At 31.5% G+C, this 22,100-nt stretch overlaps 1 protein-coding gene across 1 annotated transcript in view; it reads right to left on the bottom strand.

Annotated features, from left to right (window-relative positions):
- Positions 1 to 22,100, bottom strand: part of LOC145242150 (small ribosomal subunit protein mS39-like) — an 87,163-nt gene that overhangs the window by 40,074 nt on the left and 24,989 nt on the right. The window contains exons 7-13 of the mRNA XM_080105129.1: positions 18,079 to 18,205; positions 15,735 to 15,891; positions 11,037 to 11,124; positions 5,101 to 5,161; positions 4,357 to 4,439; positions 1,788 to 1,938; positions 530 to 583 (exon numbers count right to left, since the gene is read on the bottom strand). Coding sequence (XP_079961255.1) covers positions 530 to 583; positions 1,788 to 1,938; positions 4,357 to 4,439; positions 5,101 to 5,161; positions 11,037 to 11,124; positions 15,735 to 15,891; positions 18,079 to 18,205 — 721 coding nt within the window. The remainder of the gene's footprint in view (positions 1 to 529; positions 584 to 1,787; positions 1,939 to 4,356; positions 4,440 to 5,100; positions 5,162 to 11,036; positions 11,125 to 15,734; positions 15,892 to 18,078; positions 18,206 to 22,100) is intronic.

Below are 22,100 nucleotides of genomic sequence, written 5' to 3'. Positions count from 1 at the left end.
CCTGAAATGCCTTTGTTCAAAAATACACAATTGGGTTGGATGACACACTGTAGTAAAGTTGCATCCTTAAGCCTTCTAGACATAAGGTTTAGTTGCATTACATGTTGATTTTATTCTTAGTAAAGGGAGACATAAAAATGGTACAAAACTTTTCTTTTCAGAGAATTAATTTTACCTTTCCTGAGACGGGTATTTTTCTAGTGTATATATATGAAATGATATAAAAATCAACCTATTATAAACATTTGTTCAGATATATGATTCTGAAACTGAGCCAAAGCATTATGACATTAGAATTTATCCTCTTAGCAATATTAAATAATAAATTTCTAACAACACCACAACTACGATCATCATCATGATGAAGATTCACATCTATTTGGTGTAACAAATACTGGTAATACAGTAAATAATAAAGTTCCTCTCCTCCTCCTCCTCCTCCTCCTCCACAACCACCACCACCACCACCATCATCTATTAACAACAATCAATATGAGTTAATTTATAAAACAAACAAAAAAATAATTACTATCTGAAGGGTAGAAGACATTCAACACGATGCTCCAAATACCAAGGTTAGGCTCTGCAAAAATAAAAGAAATAAATTACAGATTTACAAAGAATCTATATATAAAAGCCAATGTTTGTTTGTTTGTTATACAAATCGATATGTTAACAGTTAGAACATTCAAATAAGTTTCAATTTTTAATGAGGACCAAATTTTTCACAGAATCTAAAGACAACTGGGGTCACTGGGAGCAATTATTGGTTAGGTTCATTAAATAACTTACATATTAGAATGTAAAGAAACCAAATAAATTTTCTTTTTAAATAGATTTTCTTTGTTTCATAAGAAAAAAAATAAAATTGAACAAAGAATATTTCAATGAAGAATTTATTAAAATAAAAGGTTTAAACATTTAATTATTTTTATTATATTAAAATAAATAAATTTAAAATAAAAATGATTAAAATAATTAAATTAAGAGAGTAGAAAGTGGACCATAGGTTTACTTTCAACTCATAACTCTCACTTCCCTTATTTTGTTCTTAGCCCCCCCCCCCTCCCTATTTCATGAGAAATGTTTCTGAAAAAGGGAGAAAGATTGCTGTTATCTGTCATTATTCGTTGTTGGCTAGTTTTTGATCTTGAAGTATTATTATTTTTTTTTTTTTTTAGCTCCTTACATCAAGTGGATTCATGCCCTATATGGAGAAATTTCAAGAAAAAAAAACAAAAAACAAAAAACGGGTTCACTTAAACACCTAAAGGCAAACATGATGTCCATAAGTAGTGATAATTTGTATTTGGACGATTAATTGGAATCGGAAATTGTAAAAATCAGAACTTTTTGGAGTATTGGAATCGGTATTGGAATCAGAGAAGGTTTTGCTTATTTTCCAATGCCAAAAATGATTCTTTTAATTGTTTATTTTTTGCTTTCTTTTATTTAAAATTTAACTTTCCAATGCTGGTACTAATGATAAAATGGTGAATATTTATTGATTTCAGTAAAAATTAAACTTCCAGTTAAGTTAAAATCTACAGATCAGCCATATGAGTGTATTTTTATGTTTGGATTTTCATGGTAATCTGATAAATAAAAATGAAAACAAAAACAAAAACACTGTAGCTAAATATTTAGAGATTTAAAACAAATTGGAACTGGTAATTGTATCGGAATTGGTAATTGTATCGGAATCAGGAAAAATATTGGAATCGTCCCATCACTAATGACAATATTACATTATCAACCATTAGTTTGCATATTACAACTTTACTCACCAAGCCCACATTCTTTCATCTCGTTTAAGACAGAATGAGTCAGTTGTTTACATTTACGGAAGCGTATCATGCGCACGAGGCTCAAGAACACACCATTGAACGTCTCTAAAGTCGGACTGATTCCCAATGTTTCCATATCGTTAAGTAATTGCTGGAAGAGAAGAAAAAAAAAATCATAATAAACAACATCATAGCAGATTATCCATCCCCAACATTAGAAAAAAGTAATGTGACCCATTGGGCCATTCATTGAATTTGGGTTATGATGATGATGATGATGATGATGATGATTATCATCAGTGTCACATCCATGCTGGCATTTGTTGGATAGTTTTAAGAAATTGACTTCCAAACTAACCTATCTCTGGCCAGGTCTTTATTTATCATTCTTTCTCTCTGATCCATTTCTATCTCGTCCTCCCATGTTTTTCTTGGCCTTCCCCTACGAACTGAACCTTTTACCTCAACTATTCTAATAATATAAGGGGAAATTCTGAACAAGAATCAACAATTTAATACAGAAACAGAAGAAAATAATTTTTTTTTTACATAGGAGTCACCACTTATCAAGGCCTGGAGGCCACTCGAGGATAAAGGTTAATGAGTGTACAGTAGTCAATGGGACAATATCAATATCATAGTAATTGTCAGTAGTGGAAATTTGGTAAATTGGATTACTTAACGAGACAACTCATCAAGAACTTGTTTACATTGGACTTGAAGACAACCAAATTGTAGTGAGCTGGAAAGCAGGCAAACGAAAAAGAGTTCCACAGGTGTGCAGTTCTAAGAAAGAAACTTTGTTCATGGAATCTACATTTAGGTCTAGGCACAGATAAAGAGTAGAGGAAATTATTGATCAGTGGTTTCAGTTCGACGAGTATTTTTCGTGAAAATTTGGCAAGGGGGGGGGACCATAGATTGGAGCTCAGACAATACAAAGGAAATTAATTTTTGGTAGATGGTGTGTGAGCAACATATGCAGCATTTTACGTAGGTTAGAAATTACTGATGTCACATTGGTTTAGTAGTTACATCGATTCCCTTCGGAAATTAGATACGAGGTGCCTTCAATAAGTTTCCAGACTTTTATGGGCACTTTTATTGATAGTACACGCATGAAACTCTAGTCCTCTTCAAAGTAATCTCCTCTGGCTGCAATGCACTTGTTGTACTGTTCCAACAACTACTAAAAGGTCCCACGGGAGTCCTCTTGCGTGAGCATGTCAATGACCCTCATCACAGCTTCTTTCATCTCCTCAATTTTCTCATAACGGCAGCCTCTAAGGTTTTCCTTGAGCTTAGGGAATAACCAAAAGTCACAGGGATCAAGGTATGGACTATAGGGAGGGTGAGAAACTGTTGGGGCAAACTTCGCACAAATCTTCCGCATCTTCAGTTCCTCACGAATAATCATGTTACAGTTCCCACACTGACATCAAACTATGCACTTATTGTCTCTATAGACACACGACGGTCCTTATCTATGAAATTCTTTATTTGGCCAATCAACTCTGGTGTTCTGACTTCCTTACTCCTCGTACATCTCTCATCCTTTACAAACTCTATGCCTTCCTTGAATCTCTTATGTCACTCAAAAACTAATACTTGATTCATGCAAGATGGTCCAAAAGCAGTCTGAAACATTTCATGTTTCTGTGGCATTTTAAAACAGAATTTTATTGCATATTGTTCTTCTAAAGTGTCCTCATGTTCAGATTGCATTTTTGAAATTCACCCGCTGTGACAATCAGGCTTTAGTTGGGTGTATTCCAATTCCTGCTGTAGCTGTTCATTTTAACCTAAAATCATAAAAATTGATCAGTCATCTCATAAAATGTATAGCAATAACATACTGAATTTTCAAGAGTCTACAACAATTTTAAATGCCTGTACAAAAAAGTCCAGAAATTTATTTAAGGCAGATCGTATATAACAATTTTTTTTGATTAAATCACTCACAACTTGTGATAGAAGAGAGTGTATTTCTTCTTCAGAATTCTGCCATATTAAAAAACAAAAGAAAAGAAAAATTTTATGATGTACATAGTTGTGACGAAATGAAAACATCATATTCTAAAAATCACATAAATTAATCAAGTAGTTTTATTTTAAATAATAAAATCAAATTTTATAAGTAACCAAAGGGCAGCCGTCTTGTCCGCTATTTCGAAAACAATCTAAAAAAAAAAAAAGGAGATAACTCAACAATAATTCAAATTTACTAGATTTATGTTGTAATGTCTATAAAGTTTCATTAATCGCTTAAAAATGATTTTCTTATTTAAAAATAAAACTACTTGAACAATTTAGGTGAATTTTTGCTTTGTCATGGGTATGTACATCATAAAGATTTTCCTTTATTTTTTAATATTTATTTAATATCAGAGAAATTCTGGACAAGAATCAAATAAAGAAAAAAAAAATGCCTTCTGTGAAGCGGTGTACTGCTTCGTCCACTCTCTCTCTTCTGCCTGTCTAACGTTTTCCTCCTGTCACAGCACCTGACTATCGATACAATGAATTAAAAAGAATGTTAAAATTACTTCGAAACGGAGTTGAGACTTACAATAATTTTGTTCCATTTGTCCTGATATGTTTCCTCGGAAAAGGCAGCAATTTGTAGAAGGTAAGTGAATGTTTGTTGAGTCACTGAAATGAGATTCAGGGTCAAATAATTAGATTATAAAGTTTACAAAGTTGTATATTAAGTTCTGTAATTATTTTTTATACATAAAATAAAGATGTGTATGTGTGTGTGTGTGTGCGTGTCACGGCATTATGGTTATTAAACAGTTAATCCATTGCATGATTTTGATCCTAGAAGGATTTTTTCTACATTGAATGAGGAAAGAAAAGATGAATTATGGTTATGACTCGCAAGCAGCCACAAAGAAGAAAAGAACAACGGAGAACAGTTTAAAACATGTATTACATGAAAACAACAGAAAGGTTACAAACGAAAAGTGTATGTAATTCACCAAGCGTACGAGGGTCACTCTGGAATTAGATCCCCACCTGGGATCGCCATGAGTAAAGTTTATATGGACGACGGATTAGTCCATATGGAGGGTGGTTCCCTCACAACAATTATGGTATCAGAACATATACTACTTAGCTCCTAGCTGAAAGGCCAAGGATGTAAATATTAGCATTGCCTTTTAAGTAGATTGTCTAGTTTTAATTTTATTTTTTCTGTAATTTACGGAGAATAGGATCCCAGGCAAGACCAGTTAACCTAACTGATAAAGAACAGTTTCATTAGAATAAATTAAATAAAGATTAAAAAAAACAAAAAAATCAGATGACATACCAGGAATCTTGTTTTCAATCATTTCACTGTAAATTTTGAAAGCTTTTTCTGTTTGTAGAAACTGCAAAAGAAGATAATTTGTTAGATAATTTATTTTTTACAAAGAAAAAAAATGAATTCTAAAACAATTATTATGATTTATATTTCAGAATTTTCTAGAGGACAAATGACAATTTGGATGATTCGGATTACTGTTCTCATTTTGAATGTTATTTTTACAACGCTTCAGCTGATGCAGCCTCTGATCTTCTTCAGGTACATCTTGTCAAGCTCGGAAATCTGCAAGGACCTATGGCAATACATATATTTTGTCCTTTAGTCTTCACATTCCATTGTTACATATTAGAAATTCTATGCAAGTAAGTACCAATTAAGTTAGCTAGTGTGAATTTTGGCAAGGGTAACTTTTAGTGCATATCAAGATGACCCAAATCTGTAAAACAGAACTGTTGTTCTTAAGGTTGAACAAAAGATGGGTGACAAGGCAGAGGCAACAGGTCAAACACTGTAGACAAAACAAAAGTTGAACGATGAAATGACGTTATGTTCTTGAGCGAAAGAAACAAAGGTTTTCTGATCAGTCTCTTGCAAATGCAAACAAGTAGCATTACAAGTTGATTTTTTTCTTTTTAGATAATTGTTATTTTATCATCTCACATGAAAAGAGCTATATAAAAGATGCTTAAAACCGTTTGAATTATGCAAATACCATCAGTAGCTCAAAAGTTATGACAATTTTAAGTGCCAAAATTTAGGCTTTTCCGTGGATATTTTTCTTTAGAAAAAGTGGGCTAAATTACGGACCTCAACATTTCAAGAAATTCGGTAATTTCGCCACCATTTATTTATTTTTCAAGCTATTCTCATGAAACTTGGCAGTCTTATGTAAAATTGTGTGCTCTTTCTGATTATGCAGTCAAATTTGATGTATCTCTTTACCATTAGCTATGAATTAGAAATTCAGATGTACAAATTAAACATTTTTTTTAAACTGGCGTATGGTATCATACAGTGGGTATCTATTTATGAACAAAACTAAGTATTATAGTGGTATTTATATATAGCTTTATTGAGAATAGGTATTTTCCTGCCTCCTCGCCAAAGGAGAGCTTAATCTTGGGTGTAGCCATTGAATGCCTAAAGAGAATTCATGGCCGGTATTTACTACTCCCCTCAAAGAAAAAAAAAATTGAGAAGATATGAATTAATCTCAGAAATAAATTGAAGAAAATTTTTCATATAGATTTTGGATTTCTGTAAAAGATGGAAATTCCAATAATCGACCAGAACTTATGCATTTTGGGACCACCCCAATTTTCAATTTTGTAAATCCTCTCTATCTGGTGCAAAATATACCCCTATTTTCTGAGATGCAACCATAAATTGTACTCTACATGAATCCTCGATGTAATTTTCACAGTACCAGGATACCAGGAATCCTGATAAGCAACAACTATATATATTCACCAGTTGATGGTAATTTTTGCCATTTCTATTCTGTTGTTTTACTGAAAATCAAATTATGTAAACAAAGAAATAAAACGGTAATTTTTACCTTGTTTCCATCTTAACATTTAAAATGATTACTTCTATAGGTTTTAGGGTATGCTGAAAACGAATATAACATTTAAATTTTCTGCAAATAAGTAGTTTTCCAGATATTAAGCAATGTCATTTCTTATGTTATTGCTTGTGGCCATCTTGGTACACAGAAGCGCGCAAACGCAACCCAGAGAAACTATGCACAAACATGCATACCAAGATGGCCACCAGCAATAACGTAAGAAATGACATTGCTTAATATCCAGAAAGCTACTTATTTGTAGAACATTTAAATGCGATATTTGTTTTCAGTATACTCGAAAACCTTTAAAGGTAGTCATTTTAAAGAAAAATGTTAAGGTGGAAACAAGGTAAAAATTTACAAAATGCATCATAATGAAATTCTTTATCGAACAGCCTAATTATTATTATTATTATTATTATTATTATTTAGATATCCTCAGTAAAAAAAAAAACGGGTTTGTTTTACAGATTCGAAAAAATGGTCTTGACAATGAGTTAAAAATAAATTCAAGTTTCACAATATCTTTTTTATTTAATTGTTAAGTGAAAGTACAGAATAGTTAACAAAAAACACCATTCCTTCCCCAAGTTAAGAATGGGTTTCTAAATAATAATGTTATTATTTCAGCATGGTTGCAATAGTGCACAAATTATCTTTTATTTGTTATGTTTTTTTTTTTTTTGACCACTAAAAAACAGAATTCTACCTTAAGTACAAATAAGAAGTTAAACGCATGTACTTAGTACATTTTGTTGTTTTTTAATGCTTTTAGTGCATGTGTACTAAAAACAACAAAATAGTATTGTTTCGAAATCAAATTTGAAAATATTTTTTTTTAAATTAACGAACTCAGAATAAAAAATGACTAGTCTAATAAGACGAAAGCAAAAACACAGCTTTCTATTTTTAAGAGAATGCTTTAGTCAGGTCAGCGCATTACGAGCTTAGTGACCGTTTTTCTGTAAGTGGATTTGATTTCTATAAAAGATAACATTTTAAAGAAAATTCTGTGCAATTAATAATTATCAAATATTTACATATACGTGAAAATAGTTCTGAAACTAGTATCTATATGAAAATGGATGATATATGCCGATTTATTGTATCAATTTTGAAATATTCTTTGTCAACTTTGCTCGGTTGTAACTTTGCTTCCTGTGGTCGTAAAAATAAAAATCAAACACCAGTAGAGATGGACTTCTTTGTTTATATAGCCTGTAAAATTTCAGCCATATCCAATCAAATTTAATCCCGCGCATATGTATCCAAACGTAACGTATAAAATGAAAACATTGAAAAATGTGTTTCCCTTTTTGTTGTTGTAATTTTTTGGCGTATTTTTCATTTTTAACTTGAAGCATAAAAACATTCAACGCATAAAAAAATTAATATCATCATTAGAATGCTTATTTTATTCTCTTTGCATCAATATAATTCTTTTAAAGATTGACCCACAAATAAAAAAAATATGACTTGTTGAAGTACATTAGGTATGTAATATTGCCGATGTCCATGAAAATACAGTATCCGCTTGTAATGCTAAAACAAGACATTAGCAAATGATATAGAAAACTGATAATCTCAGTGAATGTTACCGATGTTTGTCTGTCTGCGTTACCCATTTCTTAAATTAGGAAGTTAAGAAGGAAATAATTATTTGGTTATTTAGTCTCTCTCCCCATGTTCATTTTCTCCAATAAAACCTTGAAGAAACTCAATGAACATTTCCTTGTGTCTTTCCAACACAAGAAGTTTTATTTTTATGGTTAAAGAGATGGTGACTGACCACTAGACAAAAAGGGCACTCATGAATAGACGATAACAAAAAACAGTAATGATGAAGACAATAAAAAGCCGAGTGCATATAAACACCCCGTTTGCATGTACGTATAAACACCCCACATGCATGTACGTATATATATCCCACGCACGCATGTATGTATAAACACCCCACGCACGCATGTACGTATAAACACCCCACATGCATAAACACCCCTCACGCATATATGTATGAAGAACTTATTTGGTTTATTGGCTGCTCATTATTGAAAATATAACATCATGATTGATGTTTTTGATAAAGGTGAAAGAATTGCTGTTTTCTGGGTTGGAATTTATCTACATAACACTAAGATTTTTAATCATGAAGTATAGCTCCTTACATCAAGTGGCTTCATGCATTGTCTGGGGAGATTTTTATAAATAAAAAATAAAAATAAATATAAGACTAAAGTAATTGATAGCCTTTACAGGTTGAAGGTTCAATCTTCAGTATGGATGTTACTAAAAGTACAATTATGAATAACTTGAGATTTCTACAAGCTCATGGCTAACAGAATGAGAACAAAATTCCATATAGATTACTGAATTTGATGAATCACACAGGGAGAAACAGTAGAAATGTGAGAATAACATCCAAGATGAGAAGAGAACTTTGAATAATCTAAATTATTACAGAGTTTGTTACTTGTTTTACAGTATATTAACTCTTTACAAATTTGGTCATTTAGGTAAAAATTTTATTCTTGTCTTCACAAGGAGGACGAGTGTGTCCTGGCATCACTCAGCAAGATCTTTGTTAGCTGCTCTCTAACCATCAATTTAAAACTATATTAAGCTATTGTGTGGACACAATTAGAATTTGCATCATCAGTCAGGAATCACTATCACGCTCAGAACAAGCACTAATCGCCTGGAAACTGTTTAGATGTGCAACCAAGCCAAACAGACAATCAGATACTGCTCATACTCACAATATACTGCTTCCCTGGGTTTGGATTCATTGGAGCTGCAGCTGGTAAATGATTTAATAAAAGCCCACAAAATTATTAACAGTGTAACAGGTCAAAAGTGTAACATCTATCCTTCTCTCCTTTCTTTACCCACTCTTTCTTCTTCACCTAGGCCATTGCTTTCTCCACACACACATACACACGTACATGCACACACACACATGCAACTTAAATCTGCGCAAGAGAAATAATTCTGTGAAAAATAATCAGAGTTGCTTCCTTTTATAGGATAACATTAAAAGATTCATGGACATAGTGATAACATAAAATATGATAGAAATGTCCATTTGACCCTCAAATAATGAATCTTTTTTTTTTTTTAATTTTAGATATACATCCAGGGTTATGTATGTTTAAAAAATATCAACTTTGTGGGTGTTGTGTATTCTTAAAATTTTAGCTGGACAGAAATGAATCCTTTATACACGCTATATATCTAAAAAAGTGAGAATGTGTGTGTGAGAACATTTCTCAACCTATATACTCAACAAATTTTTGATCTACAGACTTGAAATTTGGTATATAGGGTATTCAGACATGTGGAAAACTTTTAATTGGTTTTCAACCCCACCCCCCCCAAAAAAAGCGCTGCTAATGGGTCAAAATTAAAAAAATTGGTGCTTTGGGTTATTGGATTTTTATCTGTTTATCAACTGTTTCACAGGGCTTGAAAACAATTTTTAAAGATTGTGGCAAGCTGGTCTAATGGTTATCATACTTGACTCACTGTTTTTAGGTTTTGGCTTTGATCTCAGCTAGAGTATTTTTTTTTTTACTTACAAGAAGTGAATTGTTTAGAAAAAAACATAATACTTGCATGCACATGTCTCAGTTTCTTTTCATTTTTTTTAATTTCATTTTTGTAAAAATGAATTTAACGTCATGTTTAATACCGGGTAACGCCAGGTAGATCTAATCAACAACAACCTGACGTTTTTTTTTTAATCTCCACTTTTCTAACAGATGTGGACATGTCGAAAAAGTCAGAAAATTGCACAGTCGTTGGCTGCCAAAACACTGCATCCTTTAAAACCCTTGATTTTCCTGGAATTCACTATATTTGACGTCCGTACACATACACACATGTATGTGCACTTTTGACGAATCACAGAGTAGCTGTTAAGCACTGTACGCAATAACTTCATTAATGTGCTGTTTTTTTTTTGTTTTTTTTTTAACTTGAAATGCTACAAGCATTCAAGATTTTCATGTTGAAGGTAAAGATTATAAGGAAGGAAAAGAGAGAGAGAGAGAGAGAGAGAGAGAGAGAGAGAGAGAGAGAGAGAGAGAGAATGAAACAAAGAGAAAGAGAAAGTAGAAGGAACAGAGAGAGAGAGAGAGAGAGAGAAACAAAAAAGAGAGAAAAAGAAAAGAGAGAAGAAAGTAAATGAGATCGAGAAACAAAGATAAAGATTGAAAGGAAAAGAGAGTAAGAAAGTAGAAAAAAGATTTAGAGAATATGAAAAAAGTGGGTGACTGAGAGAAAGAGAGTGAGAAAAAGTAGAAGAGAAGGAGAAAAAGAGAAAGAGAGATGTATCACTTGTGTCAAAAGTTACTGTAACTGCTGAAGTGCTTACCTTTGCCATTCCACAGACTAAAGAATTGTAAGCTTGTGGTGTTTTCTCTTCTAAGTTCTCAAAAAAGTATTCAGCAAAGCTGTCAGTCCTAAAAAAATATGGTAATATATTAATAAAAAAAATGGTAATATATTAATAAAAAAATATGGTAATATATTAATGAAAAAGAAAATGGTAATATATTAATGAAAAAAAATAGTAATATGTTAATGAAAAAGAAAATGGTAATATATTAATGAAAAAAATGGTAATATATTAATAAAAAAATATGGTAATATATTAATGAAAAAGAAAATGGTAATATATTAATGAAAAAAATGGTAATATATTAATAAAAAAAAATATGGTAATATATTAATAAAAAAAAGTATGGTAATATATTAATAAAAAAAATATGGTAATATATTAATGAAAAAGAAAATGGTAATATATTAATGAAAAAAATGGTAATATATTAATAAAAAAAATATGGTAATATATTAATGAAAAAAAATGGTAATATATTAATGAAAAAAAGTATGGTAATATATTAATAAAAAAAATATGATAATATATTAATGAAAAAGAAAATGGTAATATATTAATGAAAAAAATGGTAATATATTAATAAAAAAATATGGTAATATATTAATGAAAAAAAATGGTAATATATTAATGAAAAAAATATGGTAATATATTAATAAAAAAAAGTATGGTAATATATTAATAAAAAATATGGTAATATATTAATGAAAAAGAAAATGGTAATATATTAATGAAAAAGAAAATGGTAATATATTAATAAAAAAATATGGTAATATATTAATGAAAAAGAAAATGGTAATCTATATATATAAAAGCCAAACGTCTGTGTGTATGTATGTATGTTTGTTTGTAACGCTAAAACTTTTGAAAGACGGAACCAAACTTGACAAATTTGGTATCATATCGAAGCCCCATCACCCGGATGACAAATATCGAAATTTCACGTCAAACGGACCACTAGAAGTTGGTCAACTGATCAGTTATCTTCGAGGGGGGCCCCCCAAAAAACCTGTCATTATCTATATATATAAAAAACAAATGTTTGTTTGTAACGCTAAAACTTGAGATGAAAGATTCCTCTCCCCTAAGAATAAAACATATGTTCAATATCTGCTTTTGTTTTTTCATTGTTTATACGGTCCCGAGCAACGCCGGGTAGCCCTGCTAGTATATATATAAAAGCGAAAATGTATGTATGAGTGTATGTTTGTGTGTCTGCTAAAAACTTTCGACAGACAGAACAAAAACTCACAAACTTGGTATCATATTGAAGCTCCATCCTTCGCCCGAAAAATATCGAAAAATTGGCAAAAACCGTTAATTTTTTTCACTCCAAAATCGACAATTTTCGACAGAGGGTGGGGAGGCAACAAAAACCGTTCTCTCGCGACAACAACAACGACCGGTTCTACGCATGCATCAGATGAGGTCATGACCTGATTTAGTTTAAATAGTTGAAGAACTGACTAAATTTCATGTACATCACATTAGCTTAGTTGGTTAGCATGTTGGGTCATTATCTAAACGTTTTGGGTTCGAATCGTGGTGTGAGATGTCTTTCTTTTTTTTTCCGATTTTTTAATTTTAATATTGAACTAGTGTTATTTAAGCCATTTTTCACATAACGTTCGTTTTTCTGCTTTTTTTTGTTTTTTTACTTAGCTTATTCTTAGATTTCCATTAACACCCACACCCCACACCCAAAAACACCCGGGTACCCACCGAGTTTTTTAATTTTAATATCGAAACAGGCTTATTTGAGCCATTTTTCACGTTTTTTTTTTTAACGTTCGTTTTTCTGTTTTCTTTTTTGTTTTTCAGATTTTTACATTTAACATCATTTGTTTGTCTTACGTTAATTTTTTGGTGTTTTTTTTCGATGTTTTGATTACCCCCCCCCCGCTTTATTTTTCAGATAAGTTTTAACGTTCGTTTTTCTGTTTTCTTTTTTTTACTTCGCTTATAACAAATAAACCTGATCACTGACCTCATTAAAAACAACTGCTGAATAGCTATTGCTTACGTCGTAACGCTCGCAGAAAATCTTAACTCTATGACTTCTGTTCAGGCACCTGTCAATTTTGTTCTTAAATTCAAACATCTTTCAGTAACTCATTCTGGCTGGCCGAAATGTTCCTGTTTTTTGCACATTTTATTTTCCAACTTCGCCTAAGAGCTTCGGTTTCAATCCTACCAACTTACCAAAACTTTTTACCCCCCCCCCCCCCCCCCGGTTTCTTTTTTATTCAAGCACACACACACCGCGAAACACCCGAACAATGTCGGGTACCCCCGCTAGTATATTAATGAAATGAAAAAAAACATATCAGATAATTCCAATTCCAATATTAAATGGATTAAAACACAAAAGACACCCACACACACACTAATTCATTTATAACCAAATCATGCAATAGGGTTTACTTTTTGGGATGATGTATGGAATAAGGGCCCCGGAAGATTATTCAATTTCATTTTTTTTTCTTTTTTGAGAATTTAAGAAAAACTTTAATTATTTATTTTATAATGTAGGCTGCAAAATAAGAAAAAATATTTTGTTTTAATTTAATTATTTTTACTATGCAATAATTTATATAAGTTTTAAATAGATTAGACTGCTATGAAGTTGGAATACGAGCATGTGAATGAGAAAAATCAAGAGTAGAAATAGGGATACAAAAAGTACATGAGAACCAAGAAAAATAATAAAAACACAGCTTACATAAAAATAACTATTTTAATATTTGATTTTTTTCTTAAAAGGAAAAAAAAACAAAGGTGAATAATCATAGAGAATGAACTCATTTTAAAATGAGAAATTACTCGATAGACACCATCTCTACATTTGTTTTTTGTTAAACAAAGGAAAGCCTCCCTATATAAAAATATATATTCCACCCACTTTTCTTTAAATATTTCTATAAATATTTAAAATCAATGAATAAAACAAACAACTGTGGTTGTGTATGTTTGCAAATATGTGCGTTGGCAGTCAACCGCTGTAGATTGAAATTTGTCCCCTTTCAGTCTCTCTGCTTCCAGTGTCCTCATTCCATACTTTGATTTTTTTTATACTTTTGTACTAATGAAGTCCACAGCAAAGAAGTGGGGTGGCATGGCATCATTTTCAGAAATGAACACCAGCATTCTGACAGTATCAGATCATCAATTGCACGTTTTTCTCTCTAATATCACTCCATAGTCGAATCTTTAACCTTTCAATTCCTTTCTAATCTTTTCTATCTTCTGTTGGCGTTAAGGAAGTCTGAAATCTCCTTCATTGTCATTTAGACTCTTTTGCCAGCCAGCCTTGTAATTCCTACCTCCCCTATTGAGTTCTTGAAGGTTTCACTTTCTAGATAGTTTCTTGGGAGTCCAGGAGATTGAATGCTGGTGGTGGGTTCTCTTTCAAACTTTTGTCTGATAACTGACAGATAAGGAAGGTAGTTTTTAGCCACAACCATTACCAGCAATTTTTCTTACTCTCTATCTGCATCTAAAACTAAATGAAAATCTTATGAAGAAAGCTTCTTTCCTAGAACTGTCCATCTGTAGGCCACAATACTATGGGGCTGCTTTCCAGCTGACTATAACATAGTCATTTGTTTACGTTTAATAAGTTCAACATAAATTAATTCTTGTTGAGCTGTCCTCATAAATAATAAATTTTTACCACTACTGTTTATCAGGGTTCCCTCATTAACCCTTATCCTCCAGTGGCCTCTGGGCCTTCATAAGCAGTGACTTCCCAGTAAAAAAAAACGTCCTTGATAGAGCACAACGTTATAGTTCTTCTATGGTCAGCACTTACTTGGGTTATAGTACAGGAGGCCAAACTCAGATAGTTCCTTGAGAGGCTTCTCCATCAGTACTCATTAAATTAAATGTCGGATATTCTCAAGTGCTATTTTATGCATGGATGTGTGTCCTTTGCGATATTTCCAGTGTGGATGACAGGTCGTTGCGGATGGAACGAGAGCATGCTATCCCCGGGAAGTAAATAAACAGTTCCGTTCAAAATCCTATTCAGATACTCAAGTTCGACAAAAAGATTCCCAAGTTTGACAGAAAGATTCCTGAGTTCGACAAGATACACCTGAAGAAGGTCGGAGGTTACATCAACCAAAACATTGTGAAAATGACACTTAAGATGAGAACAGCAATCTGAAGAATTCAAATAATATGAATAACCAATCCTCATCTTAAAAATTTAGAAACGTAACTTCCTGCTTGTGTTTTCTATTGGTAAGTTATTAGTGATAAAATAAACTAAGATATTGTTTACAAAGCATTGTATACCAGTGGGTGCATGGTATATCATAGATTTGCAGTAGTGATTGGGACGAGTTTCTATTACTATCTCTGTTAGTCTCTCTCTCTCTCTCTCTTTCTCTCTCTCTCTCTTAAATTTGAGAATAAATAAAGATTAAAATGCTAATGTTTCGGCATTAGATTTGATTATTTTTGCCTTTGAATTTATCGCTGTTTTCAAGTGATTCTACTTTCCTCTCCATTTCTGTTATTATGCAAATTAATGAAGTTTCATTTTTTAGCTCTTTACATCAAGTGGTTTGATGTTTTGCCTGGAGCAAATTAAATAAACAGCAAAAAAAAAAATAAAAATAAAAATAACAACAAAAAAATGTTTAAATTAAAAAAAAAAAAGACACTTACTTCCAGGTTGTTCGATTAGGACTTTTATTGCTACTACCTACAATATCTCGGTAGTAATAGTGTTCTTCAGGCAACAACATATCAGGGGGATCCTCACAATTAAACACGCATAACAAATCAAGAAACTGCTGTGATGTCTCGGGTGATATTTTGACACCTGTACATTAAAAAAATTAAAAAATGAAATTAGTTCAGGTAAATTTAAATTTCTTGTCCAGAATTCAACCGAAATAAAAAACAAAAATATAGAAAAATCTTTATAATGTCCATATCCATCATGCAATAAAAATGTCATATTCCAAAAATCATGTAAATTAATCACATATTTTTTGGGGGTTTTTTTTTTATTAAGAAAATCATTTTTAAGTGATTAATGGGAATTCATAGGTATTACATTGTATATCTAGTATGACATATATGCAAGAGGATAAAGTTTGATTTTATAAAAAAATTAAACTACTTGATCAATTTACGTAATTTTTGGGATACAATATGTTCTTTATATCATGGGTACATAGATCATACAGATGTTTCTTTATTTTTGTTTATTAATAGAGGGGGAATTCTCGATAAGCACCAAAAAATTCAATGTATTTATCAAAGTTACGTTGATACGAAATTCACACACACACACACACACACATACATATGCGCAAGCATGATGTCTTAGAATTTTATTTACAGAGATACTAACTCTAAAAAAATAAACTTTTTGCAAAATTGTAAATATGTTTAAAACTCTTCAGGAAATTGAGATGTGCAATAAAAACTCTCAAGCTTTGACTGGCTATTTCATATGAGTCTTTTAAATTCATGCAATTTTGGAATGTCTTTTTCGAATAATCAGTTATCATCTATTAATGGCATCATTGGTTCTTGTCCAGAATTCAACCCAATTAAAAAACAAAAAATACAAGAAAATCTTTATGATGTATGTACATATTCTAAAACAGACAGAAATTGATCAGGTCGTTTTTATTTTAATAAGAAATCAAATTTTATGAGGAAATGATGATAGTGTGGCTCACTCTGCCATTTTTAGAGGGAGTTAACCCCACCCCTTAACAACCTCTCCAGAAATAGAGATCAAAGTCAGCCTTGTAATGGCCACAATTTAAAATTAATCGCTATAATTTGTTAAAAAAAAATGATTTTCTTAGTAAAAAAAACAAACTACTTTATCAATTTACGTGATTTTTGGAATATGATCTTTTCATCTTATGATGGTACGTACATCATAAAGATTTTTTTTTGCACTTTTGTTTTTTTTAATTAGGTCGAATTCTGCTTTTAATCAAAACTTTGTATTGATATTAAAGTGGTGATTATATGAGATTTTTGCGTAGACTAATTTTCACATCTACCAAAATCAAGAAACCACCTAAAAGATGCACTATAAAATCCCATAGAATTTAGGTCTTTTAAGGATATTTTTTTATGTTTGAGTTTGCAGATGAACTAATTTTTTTAGGGTAAAAACAGGTTTTAAGACATGAATCTTCAAATATGACAAAAAAGGAGAGGAGTCATCATATAAGAAATTTGAAAGTGAACTTGAAGCTATTAAACTGTTATTTCACAATTAAAGTTTACAGAGGGAGATTAAGTATTATCGTTCATTTGTGCTTTTACTAAAGTATTTACTAAAGTAAAACAGTATTTACAAAAGGAGCTACTATTCTACAAAGGAACAAAAGTTTTTTATGTTATTTCATTTCATAATCATGCATAATCTTTATAGAAAATCATTGTTTTAGAATTTTAGTCTGCAACAAAACTAGTTTTATTGGATTTACAATGAAAAAAAGAAAAATGATGGAAAACAAAAAAGAAACATTGGAAAACAAGAAAAAACAGAACAAACTAAAAGAAACAGAAGAAAGAAAAATATTTTTAAAAAAAAACAGAAAAAAGAAAAGAAAAAAATGAAGAGAAAACATAAAAAGCAAACAAAGAAATAGAAATAAAAACGAAAAATAAAATGAAAAACAGAGAAGCAAAAAAAAGCAAATTAAGGCACCAAAAAGAGCAAGAAAAATAGAAAAAGACACCTAAAAAAATGAAAAAAATAGAAAAATGAAAAAGAAAACAGACAAAGAAAAACAGATAAAAGAAAAAACAAAAACGAAGGAAAGAACAAAAACAAAAAGCAAGAAAAAATAAATGAAGCAAAAAAGAAACTTAAAAAGCAAAAAAAAAACAGCAGAAGAAAAAAAATCAAGAAATAAAAAAAATTGATGGAAAAAAACAATAAACAGAAAGAAGAAAAAAGAAAAATGAAAGAAAAAACACACAAAAGAGAAAGAAAAAAAGATTACAAAATATTTCGAATTGAAATATTAACCTTCATCTGACATCTTTTTGTAGAGGGTGATGGCATATTTAACTTTTCTACCAGAAATATAAGTCTGCAACGTTGATTCTGTAACTGGGTCCTGAGAAACATTCACTTTAGGTTCTGGATTGAAACTCTTTAAATATAATAAAAATAAGTTTGTATTAATAATTATAAAACAAACCACTGTACAATGGCACAAAAAAATACATGTGACCCGTTAGGTCACCCATTGAGCCCAGATTAACTTGTTTGAATCAAGAAAAAAATTAATGAAAAAAAGTTAATAGAAACTTATGTCCAGAATTCCCACTATATTAAAAGTTTTGAATTATTGTTCAATTATCTTTCAACAGTCATTCTTTGGATACTTACAAATTTAATTTTTTCATTTAAAAATTCAACTACATGATCAATTTACTGTATCTTTTAGTGTATAAGGCAACCATCAGATAAAACGAGGTACAAAATTGGAGCAAATTTTAATGAATTTATCATATATCGGTTTTATAAGACGACTGCTAAATCACGAAAACATGTTTGTTTAGCCTAGGCTATAGATTGCAACACCCGGTATCTTATGAAATATTGGTTTTTAAAGATGATTTTTTTTTAATTTAAGGGTCATCTTATATGCCGAAATATATGGTACATACTTTTTGGAATATGATTATTTTCGTTTCATCATGAGTACATACATCATAAAGATCTTTCTTTATTTTTGTTTTTGATATCAGGGAAATGGATGGTAACATTCAATGCTGCCAAGACTAAGCTTCTTTCCTTCAATAATTACAAGAAACCTTCTCAACCACCAATAGCTATGGCTAATGATACATTACCTGAAAGTACTTCATTCAAACTCCCCGGCTTAACGTTCACAGGGAACATGAATTGGAACAGATACATTGAGAGCATTGCCAAGAAGGTGGGCTCCCTCTACCGTGCTAGAAAGTTACTTATGCCTGAGAGTATCTTGTACCTCTACAAGGCCACCATTCACCTGTGTATGGAGTATTGTTGTCACATTTGGGCTGGTGCATCTGCTACTAGTCTCTCACTCTTAGACAGGGTTCAAAAGAGAGTCGCAAACCTAATAGGTCTCACACTGTCCTGTTAGCTATGTTTTAATCTTTGTCCCATCAATGAAATGTTGCATCCCTCTGCATGTTTAACAAGTATTTTAATAGTAGGTGCTGTGAGAAACTACTCTAGAAAATAAAAGTGGCCTGTTTGGTCACCAATTGAGCTTGGGTTAGATCTTTTGAATCAGGAAAAAGTGAGTTTGCAATCAATGACCTCACGGATGAAGTTACCTAGATGTCGACGAAAGGCGTGACTGAACTAGCGAAGTGGAGGGAGTGGATCCAACAGTACAATTTGCATTTACTGCAGAATCCACATCATATACATATATATATATATATATATATATATATATATATATATATATATATATATATACATATATTATAGCTGTTAAAAAAGGAAGGTTGAGTTTTTTGTATCCATAGTAAAAAGAAGGACGAAGGGGAAACATTTAATGAAGGTTGAAAAAAAAGAAAAATTAAAAATAAATAAGGGGGTAGAGGCAGTCGAGGGTTCTTTTTTTTGTTTTTTGTATAGGGAAACAAATTCAAATGACTAAAATAAAATCAAACTATCGGAAAGAAAAAAAAATATGGGTGAACGACTAAAATAAATCTATCATTAGAATATTTATATAATGATACCTAGAGACTAATTACATCCAGACCCAAAGACAATCCCTTTACTCACAGAGAGAAGGTCTCTTTAAACAGACATGAATATTCTCCAAGACCTTCAGATAAAATAATGAATGAGCGTGACTTAGAATAGAAAATGAGTCACTGCTGAAATTCATTGTACATCGCGGGTTTTTAAGCAAATGGTCCGTTATAGCAGAACCATACGTATTACTCAAAACATCCGTTGGTCGGTAGATTCCATTCCTGATTTTGCTGGATACATGTTGTTAGACATGACCATCTAACCTAAGGGTCATTCTGCCAATGTAGTTGGCACTGCAACTACATTTAAATTGATATTATTCATATGATGGAGGAAGGGCAGAAGTAACATTGGAGGCAAAATAGCAATGTTCAACAGCTGAGCTAATCTGTTTAGCGAATTTTTCACTTATTGTCCTAACCAAGATAAACAAATGTAAATAGAACATTTAGCCACCATCTTAGTTTTTATTTGAGAAAAATGGTTTATTTTCCTTTTTATGACAGTTAATCACATCAAGAGGGTACCCATTATTGGAGATTCAAGCAGTAAGGCTACAGTACATTCGCAAATAGATATGCAAGATGAGTTATTGTAATAATGTTATATAGTGAGGGAGTATGATTGCTAGTATTCGTCACATGATTTTAGACTCGTGGGCCAACATTGACATGTATACAGGGGACTAGAGTCATCAAGTCAACAAATACTTTCAATGGTCGTTTTGACCCTGAAGTTTACTGAAAACACATGGCTAAAAGGGGAGAGTAGGAGTTTGTTGAGAGTTTGTAAGGAGAACATTATCTGAGAGAACATTAATGATAAATTAAGGGGCTTAGGATTCCAAATAATCCATAGTCTGGAACATGCACACTAGTCAGTGATTTAGAGTAGATGATCCATGATGAACAAACCTTTTCTTGTCTTCAATTGTTATCTTTTTTTATCCTTTTTTAAAGTGTGAACAAACTTGCTTCCAGGCGGTTTTTTCTCAGTTAGTCATCATCATGGTAAGGGATGCTTAAACTGTAAAATATTAGGGACCCTACATTGGTGGAGATGAAGTTAGATAGTATGAATTTTGACAAGTATTATACTGAGTGCATGATAACTCAGATTTGTAAAACGAGATCATTCCCAAGGTTGACAGAAAGACAAGTGATGTAAAGTTGAGGCAGGTAGACAAAACAGGAGTTGAATGATATGAGGATATGACAAATGATGTCACGTTTTTCAAGCTAAGAGAAAACCAAGATTTTAAAATCAGTCTCTCCATAGGAGACATGCGAACAAGCCACTGTCAATGATATAGAAATAATCGCAACAAATGTTACCTTGGTTTCTGTCCATACACGTCACCCATTTTGTTAAGTAGAAAGTTGAGTTTAAGAAATAAATAACTAGCTAAGAAAACATTAGTCTATCTCTCTCCTAAATGCATTCGACTGAGCTTCAATCTATGGTTCCCCCTCACCAAACTTTCACAAGAAACACTTGTCTAGCTGTAAACACTATCAATAATTCCCCCCACTCTTTATCTGTGCCTAAACCTAAACGTAGATTCCATGAACAAAGATTCTTTCTTAGAACTGCACGCCTGTGGAATTGTCTTCCGTTTTCCTGCTTTCCGGCTGACTACAATATGGTTGTGTTCAAGTCTAACGTAAATAAGTTCTTGATGAGCCGTTCCATATAAGTTACCAAATTTTCATTACTAATGATTACTATATTGTCCAATTTCTACTGTACACTCTTTAACCCTTATCCTTGAGTGGCCTCTTGGCCTTGATAATGTGGTGATGCCTATGTAAAGAAAAAAAAAAAAAATGCATTCTCTCCAAATAAAACCTTGAAGAAAACTCAGCGACCATCTCCTTGTGTCTTTGTTCATGAAAAGGGTATTATTCAAACAGATGAGTCAATCATGGAACGCGGCGAAGAGAAACAGCATGAGGCAACATGTTAAAAAAGACCAGTATGCATAAACTTTCACATGTATAAAGACTTATTTTAGCATTGAAAATGTTACAGAATGTTCATGTATTTTAATTGACTGTGACTTGTGAGACATAAGAGAGGAAGTAATGTACCAATATAGAAAAGATAAATTAATTTTTCTATACATTATTCTGATTAATAATAAAACTCTGATTAAATAAACCAAATGCTAGTTAAGAGAATAGATAAGCATAATTATGAATAACGACAGTAAGTAACAAGTATTTAAGAATCTGAGTGGAAAAAAATAATGTGTTTGTATTTACTACAATAATTTTTCA

This window comes from Euprymna scolopes, chromosome 21 (assembly GCF_053919585.1).
Source record: "Euprymna scolopes isolate OS-2025 chromosome 21, ASM5391958v1, whole genome shotgun sequence".
Classification (NCBI taxonomy): domain Eukaryota; kingdom Metazoa; phylum Mollusca; class Cephalopoda; order Sepiida; family Sepiolidae; genus Euprymna; species Euprymna scolopes.
This window is presented reverse-complemented; position numbering and strand designations above follow the sequence as displayed.